Raw genomic sequence first — 8,107 nt, 5'->3', positions numbered from 1 at the left:
GACAAATTTGCTAATTCACTACGAGGTAACATAATATTTTTCAAAAAAACACTTTTGTGTACTTATTCTATAATGGATTACACAACTGAAGTATTTTTTTTTTTCATATCTTCTACCATTTTGTCAATTAGGATAGTTAGCCAAAGGGAAAATGAAAAACAGTAGACTCAGAATCTTTTAGCAAACTTTTCATTCTCCGTTTTGTATTTGTGTTTGAAACATATCTGCTAGAGACAACTTACTTAACAAATAGATGGCACACACTCAGGGTCATCAGATATAAAATCAAATTCCAACATATTAAAAAAGTAAAGAATACATTTGACAGAAATTACCTTTGCTTACAAAAAATTCATTACATACAATCTGCATATTTTATTGGACCAAGAACTGCCCTCTCCATTTACAAAACCAAAGAGAAACCTGGTGGTTAAGTAATATTCCCCCCAACCTCCTGTAAGTGCACCATGTGTAGTCCCAAGTGTTTAAAGCTCATCTCAGGGTCCTGTGTCTCCACTTACACTACACTCTATTCACTGCTATATTCAGGCTAAAGCAAAGCAAAGCAAGGTAAGTCTGTAGTTTTCACCAAGAGGTTGAGGGAATCATCAATGCCAAGAGCAATGTTACCGATGATGAAGATGGGGAGAGTGTATGGAGGGTCGACTGGGCACTAGTGATTTTCCCACCTGTGAAAATAGAGAAGTATTAAATGCAGCAAATTATTTTGATTTTGCTTGAGCTAGGAGAGAGTTGTTTTTAGGTTTGTAAGACAAAGGAGTGCACATGGGTTTGTTTCTGATGAGGGTGTGCTTATAAAAAAAGACAAGGTATGGGGCTCCCAAAAATTATATGGAAGGCAGAATTCTATGTGGAATACTGTCTTACAAGCTATGTCATGTCTGAAAAACACCTCTACTCTGAAATTTAGTTTAATTTTCACCAATGATGCACTGCTAGAAAGCATCCCAAATTCCAGGTAGGTATGAACAATAAAATAGTATATTTTATTTATTTATATTTATATTTATTTATATTTTATTTATTGTTAAAAAAGGGAACAAGAATAGTTAGCAAAAGTTTGTGTCAATAGAATTCATACAACAGAGTAGAGAGCCCAGATATGGACCCTCAACTCTATGGTCAAATAATCTTTGATAAAACAGGAAAAAATATACAGTGGAAAAAAGATAGTCTCTTCAATAAATGGTGCTGGGAAAACTGGACAGCTATATGTAGAATGAAGCTTGACCATTCTCTTACACTGTACACAAAGATAAACTCAAAATAGATAAAAGACATCAACATGAGACAGGAATAGAATTCATAATTTAATTACTTCAGTCAGTGCTTGAGTTTGATAATAACAAAAGTATTTAACTTATTTTATTTATTTATGGGTTCTCCACTGACTTGATTGTTTTGGTTGAGCAGGCTTAAATTCTAAATTCTCATACCAAACTTGGCAAAGGCAAGAGATCCGTCTTTCATTACTCTTACCTATATTATACCCAGGAGAAATTCTTCCTTTTGGAAACAAATTATTTTATGCAGTTAATGTATTAAGGTGGTTGTTTCATTAAACACACTGATCTGAATGGATTAGTTTGAAGTAGTTTTGATAGTTCCACATAACAAACTCCACGTGAACTAAGTACTACCCTTAGACCTAACTTATCGGTTCCTCAAGTCAGAAGTCTGAAGTATTGTCATCATGATTGATATTTAATGAACATTTACTATATGCAGTGCACTGTGATGAGCCCTTTATACATATCATCTTATTCAAGGCTCACATCATTTCCATGCAGTAAGTACCATTTTTATTTCCCTGAGCTTAGATACTAGAACTTGCTTACAGTCATCAAGATGGGATTAGTGGAAACAGATGTTCTTATAATTGGCCTTAATTAAAACCTTACTGATAGATTAGACATAAAATAAGGTACTACCAAGTTTTTGGCATCATCGTTCTGTCAAGTTACCTTCTCTGGCAAGAGTTGAGTGTTATTGGGATCTGGTTATGATTTTTGTTATGGAAATAGTGTCCACATTTTTTTCAGATATTTATTTAAGAGCTGGGGTATCATTTTTTTGGTAACACACACACATATAGGCAACAGCAAATCTTTTCTTAGAAAATGCCCATATTTAAGGCACTAATAGAACTTTAATCAACATATTGGAGAATGTAACATGTATTTCACCTTGTACAAAAGGAATTATTGCGAAGTGCTAGGCCTCATGTGAACCACAAGAAAGGCCTGATGACAAAGCTTCACTGGAGTGGTATGTAATACAAACTGTGAAAACATCTTTTCTATTTATTTGAGAGTGGCTGAGTCCTTGTTAAATTGACTAACACAACACCTTTACAAAATCATCTCACTTTTAGAATGCAAAGTAGACTATAGCTCAAACCAAAAACGTTATTTTGGTATAGCAAATCAAAACAAAACACAAACATCAACACTGGACTAAGTTCTAGTTCCAGCTGCAAAACTAACTAGCTATTTTACTTGAGCGAGCCCTTGAACTTCTTAAGGCTTTTGGTTTTTGGAAATGATAAGAATGAAACCAATTGTTGCTCATTTTCTATAGGTCTGAGATAGACAATGAATTTTCATTTTATTAAAACTCAGAAAATGGGCTGCACTAGCTATATATTTTTAACTAAATCATAAAAGTTGACAATTCATTTTTCATGGAATAGAAGTTGTAATACAATGGGAGAATCAATGTTTTTATAAGTACTTTCATACTTGGGGTTGATATTGTCCAGATGATACTTTACAATCTGGTTGTCTTAGAGTTGACAGGAACCTTGGGGAGTCAGAGAATAATAGAATACTTAGAAGTTTACTAGAAGGATAAAAGAAGATAATATATGAAAAATACCTAGCGTAATGCCAAGAACATGATCAGGGTCAGTAAATGCTCATTATATCATTGCTTTTAGAAATGTAAGACTTATGATGCAAGCAGAGAGTTGTCATCTTTTCACTTTTCAGAAATAATCTTTAGTCTTTCAAGGTGCTCTTGAAAATTTAACACCCACATCTGAACAGTTCAATTGTAGTAATCAATGTAGAGACATTATTATCTCTCTTGCTTTTGAAGTTATACTTTTATAAATGAATCATAAAGTGTATTAAATTTTACTGTGGCCACACTGTATTTAAATTCTTAGGTCTTTTCACCTAAATTTCTGAAAAATGTCAGATTTCATGTATCTTGTCTTTTTTTAAAATTTTTAACTTTTCATTTTGAAATAATTTTAGATGAACCAAAAGTTGTAAAACAGAGCAAAGAATATATCCAGATTCCTTAAATGTTTGTTTCATCATTGTTGTGCTATTATTCTCTCTATAAATACATACATTTTTCCTGATCCATTTTTTAAAATTATGTTATGTTAGTCATCACACAGTACATCCTTAGTTTTTGATGTCCTGAGCCATTTGAAAGTAAGTTGAAGATATGATATACATTAGCCCCTAAATACTTTTAATGTATAGTTCCTAAAAATAAGACATTTTCTTATATAACCACAGTACATTTTTTAAAGAAAAGATAATTATTGATATATATGTTATCTAATCTATAGAAATTATTCAGATTTTATGAACTGTCCCAATAATATTCTTTATCTCATCTTGTATTTTATGTAAGAATTTACTTATCAAATATTATGTAAATGACTTTTCCTCAAAGCTTCAGTCTAATTATTTTCTTCCTTGTATTTGCCTTCTATCCCACTTCGTGGAATTAAAAAAAAAATCATATGCAATACCTCTGGTCTTAATCCAAATTGATAAATAAGTTAAATGCAACAAAGCCACATGTAGTATCCTACAGGATATCACTGAATATTTCCCTTTAGGTGACAATTCTTCTTGAGAATAATTATTCAATAAATAGTGCTCATAATTTCCCATTAATTAATTGCACATTAAACATTTTAATCAAGGATTTAGGGAAATTACCTGATATTTTCTTAATAAGATAACTGCATACTTTATTAATTTTTTTTACTACTTCAGTGAAATGATTACTCATTTCTAAATTTATAAAATTTCTCTTCCTTTAATTTCTTTGCTGATGTAATAATGATGGTAGTGGTGAAGATACGTGGCCTTAGAGATAAGTGTACTTGGTTCCAAATCCTAGTTCTTCTACTTAGTGTGGTCTTAGGCAAGTTATTTAAATTTTCTCTGTAAAATATGAATAGTGCTATTGACCTCATATAATTATTACTAAGACTAAATAAAATGATGTATAAGACATGACCAGTAAGACTTATGACCAATCCTAACACATAGTAAGGGCTTAGTAAAAGCTATAAATTTTTAATACTGATAATAAAAACAATGAGACACAAATAAGTTCCAGTGATCTAATGTACAGCATTGTGATTATAGTTAAAAATACTATAGTACACACTTGAAAGTTGTGCATGGAGTAAATTTTAAATGTTCTCACTACAAAAGGAAATGGCAGTTATATGGCATGATAAAGGCATTAGCTAATGCTATGGTGGTAATTTTGCAGTGCATAAATATATTAAATCAACAAGTTGTATACCTTAAATCTACAAAATGTTACATGTCAATTATATCTCAATAAACCTGAAAAACAAAAAAATGATACTCAATAGAGTTTATAATTTACTTTGAAATCAATAAAGATGATCCAAGTTTAATTTTAAGGAGCATTTCTTTTAAGCTTTTCTATACCTCATACACCTCATTCTCCATTATCTAATGATAAAAGTAATCAAGGTAATTGAGAAATAAGTATGTTAAAACAGTGAACTGGCAATTTAAAAGCAATATTGCAAAGCCCAAATGGCCAGCAAGTTGCTTCTTGAGACATCTTCTTATTAATTGGAGGATGGTATGGAAATCAGAGTGAGAAGTAGGACCTTTACAAAGTTTTCATCCATGCAATTCATCATATTATTTTTTTGTGAGATTTACACTATTTAACATTGTTGGTGGTCATCAAATTAAGCTTACTATGTCAAAACTTACCTGAATAGGATGGTACCCTAATTTGGGTACTAGCTGTCCCATCCCCTCCTTCACTGTATGCTCGAACTTCAATAATATAGACTCCAGCATCCGGCAGTGGTACTACTGCTTGAGGTTTCTGTGTTTCAATAACTTGACTATTGCTGTGCCCCTCTTGCCTATAAAAAACCTGTAAATAATAACAGAGGTTTGAACATTTTATATTCAAATTATTCCAAATCTTTATTGAATGACTATGTTATGTCATATTTTGAGCTAAGGAAGCCTATGACTTGGACAGATATGTAAGTAAATGCAATGTATATGCTATATGCAACAGTGAAAAAGTACATAAGATGCTATGGAAATAAAGAAGGAGAGTTTAATTCTGTCTGTGGGTTAAGAAAGGTTTTTCATGGGATGTGATGCCTCATCTGTGTATGAGTAGAGTTCTAAAGTTGGATAAAGGGATGAGAATTCTAGGAAAAGATAAGAGAAAATGAAAAAAAAAATACACCTAAGCAATAAGAAACCATAACATTAGGATATGGAATAGACATGGGGGATGGTGATACATGAAACTAGAGCAGTAGGTAGTGAAGGGGCATATCACTGAGTCTTTTGTTCTTGGTTATTGAAATGAATAGTAGCCTGAGGGAGTAGTCAAAGCCGGCATCTTCAAATTCAAAGGATTAAAAAGATAACTTGTTAAAAATTTAAACAATAAATATTTAACAATGTAAGAAATCACTGAAAAGTTAAAATTTTAGTGTTTTTACTTAGTTCTGTGGTTTGCTTTACTGTGAACTGGCATTTGGATGCTTTGGAAAGTAAAGTAAAGTCTTTTTGACACCTAACCATTGTACTAGAATAGAACATCTATTCATGGCAAACAGTTTCAGAATTACAAATTAGGACAGGATTATCCTGGGGTGCCTGGGTGGCTAAGTTGGTTAAGTATCTGCCCTCAATTCAGATCATGACCCTGGGGTCCTGGGATCAAGCCCCATATTGAGCTTCTTGCTCAGCAGGGAGCCTGGTTCTCCCTCAGTCTGTTGTTCCCCCTGCTTATGCTCTCTCTGTCTTGCTCACTCTCTTAAATAAATAAATGAATAAATAAATAAATAAATATCTTTAAAAAGAAAAGACATAAGGAGAAGGGACAAGGTGGCAGAGGAGTAGGGAACCCTATTTCCACTGGCCCCCTGAATTGAGCTAAATATCTACCAGAACACTCTGAACACCCATGAAATTCAGCCTGAGATATAAGATTTTATACTTCTGGATCTCTACAGAAGATTATACACTTCTGGTCTCTACTATTCGACATAGTGCAGAGGGTTTACCTTGCTTGGATCATGGTTGATATATTTAGCTATATATCCCCTCAACGACCTCTCACCCAAAGAGTCGGACAAGTAATACCCAACAGAGGAAAAAGACAGAGACTGTGACCTCTGCCACAGAACTACTGAATGTGGTCATAAACAGTGTGTTGGAAATAGAATTCAGGGTAAGAATTATCCAGACAATAGCTAGGTTGGGGAAGACTATTAGTGGCAACATAGAATCTCTAAGGGTGGAAGTGAGAGCTGATCTGGCAGATCTTAAAAATGCTATCAATGAGATCCATTCTAATTTAAATACTCTAACAGCTAGGGTAAATGATGCAGAATTTGTGATCTAGAAGAGAAACTGATAGAAAAGAAGGACTAGGAGGAGGCCTAGAACAAACAGCTTAGAAACCATGAAATCAGAATTAGGGAAATGACACCATGAAATGTTCCAATGTCAGAATTATTGAGATCCCTGAGGAGGTGGAGAGAGAGAGGGGACTAGAAGATATAATTGAACAAACTCTAGATGAGAATTTCCCTGATCTAGGGAATGGAACAAGTGTTCATGTCCTAGAGGCAGAGAGGACACCCCCCAGGTAGAAAGACCCCCCAGACATGTGATGATGGAATTCCTGAATTCTAAATTCAGAGATGTCTTAATGGTAGCTAAGGGGGAAGAGATTCCTTATGTACAGAGGTGGGGCCATGAGAATAATGTCAGACCTGTCCACAGAAACCTGGAAAGCCAGAAACACCTGGCAAGACATATTCAGGGCACTAAATGAGAAGAACATTAGCTAAGAATAGGTTATCTGACAAGGCTGACATTCAGAATGGATGGAGAGGTAAAGAAAGAGCTTCCAAGACCAGCAAAGTCTAAAAGATTATGTGACCACCAAGCTGGCACTACAAGAAATATTAAGAGGGTTTTATAAAAGAAGAAAGACCCCAAGAGTGATATAGAACAGAACTTTATAGACAATCTATAAAAATAAGGACTTCACAGACAATAAAAACTTATCTTTTAACAATCACTTTCAACATAAATGTCCTAAATGCTCCCATAAAATGGCACAGGTTTGTAGACTGGATAAAAAGACAGGACTCATCCATATGCTGTCTACAAGAAGCCCATTTGGAACCTAAAGATACATTCAGACTGAAAGTGAAGGACTGGAGAATCATCTTTCATGCCCATGGGCCTCAAAAGAAAGCTGGGACAGTGATCCTCATATCAGATAAATTAGATTGTAAGCTAAAGACCATACTCAGAGATAAAGAAGGACACTACATCATTCTTAAAGGGTTTATCCACCAAGAAGATCTAACAATTATAAAAGTTTATGCCCCCAACATGGGAACAGCCACCTACATGAGCCAACTGTTAATCAAAATAAAGAGTCAAGTTGATAAGAATATGTTAATTATAGGGGATCTTAACACATCACTCTCAGAAATAGACAGATAATCTAAGCAGAAAATCAATAAAAAACAAGAAAATTGAATGACACATTGGACCAGATGGACCTCATAGATTTATACAGAACATTCCACCCTAAAACAACAGAATACTCATTCTTCTCAAGTGCACATGAAACTTTCTCCAGATTAGACCACACACTGGGTCACAAATCAGGTCTCAACTGATACCAAAAGATCAAGATTATTCCCTGCATATTCTCAGACCACAATGCTTTGAACTGTAACTCAATCATAAGAAAAAGTTTGGAAAGAATTCAAATACTTGGAACTGAAAGA

General features: G+C 33.8%; 1 protein-coding gene across 1 annotated transcript in view; it reads right to left on the bottom strand.

The window, feature by feature from the left end:
* Positions 1–264: 264 nt before the first annotated feature.
* Positions 265–8,107, bottom strand: part of CNTN5 (contactin 5) — a 784,689-nt gene continuing 776,846 nt past the window's right edge. The window contains exons 22-23 of the mRNA XM_059391830.1: positions 5,034–5,202; positions 265–689 (exon numbers count right to left, since the gene is read on the bottom strand). Of these exons, the coding sequence (XP_059247813.1) occupies positions 586–689; positions 5,034–5,202 (273 nt within the window). The 3' untranslated portion in view covers positions 265–585. The remainder of the gene's footprint in view (positions 690–5,033; positions 5,203–8,107) is intronic.

The sequence above is a fragment of the Mustela nigripes genome, chromosome 1, assembly GCF_022355385.1.
Source record: "Mustela nigripes isolate SB6536 chromosome 1, MUSNIG.SB6536, whole genome shotgun sequence".
In the NCBI taxonomy this organism is placed as follows: Eukaryota; Metazoa; Chordata; class Mammalia; order Carnivora; family Mustelidae; genus Mustela; species Mustela nigripes.
This window is presented reverse-complemented; position numbering and strand designations above follow the sequence as displayed.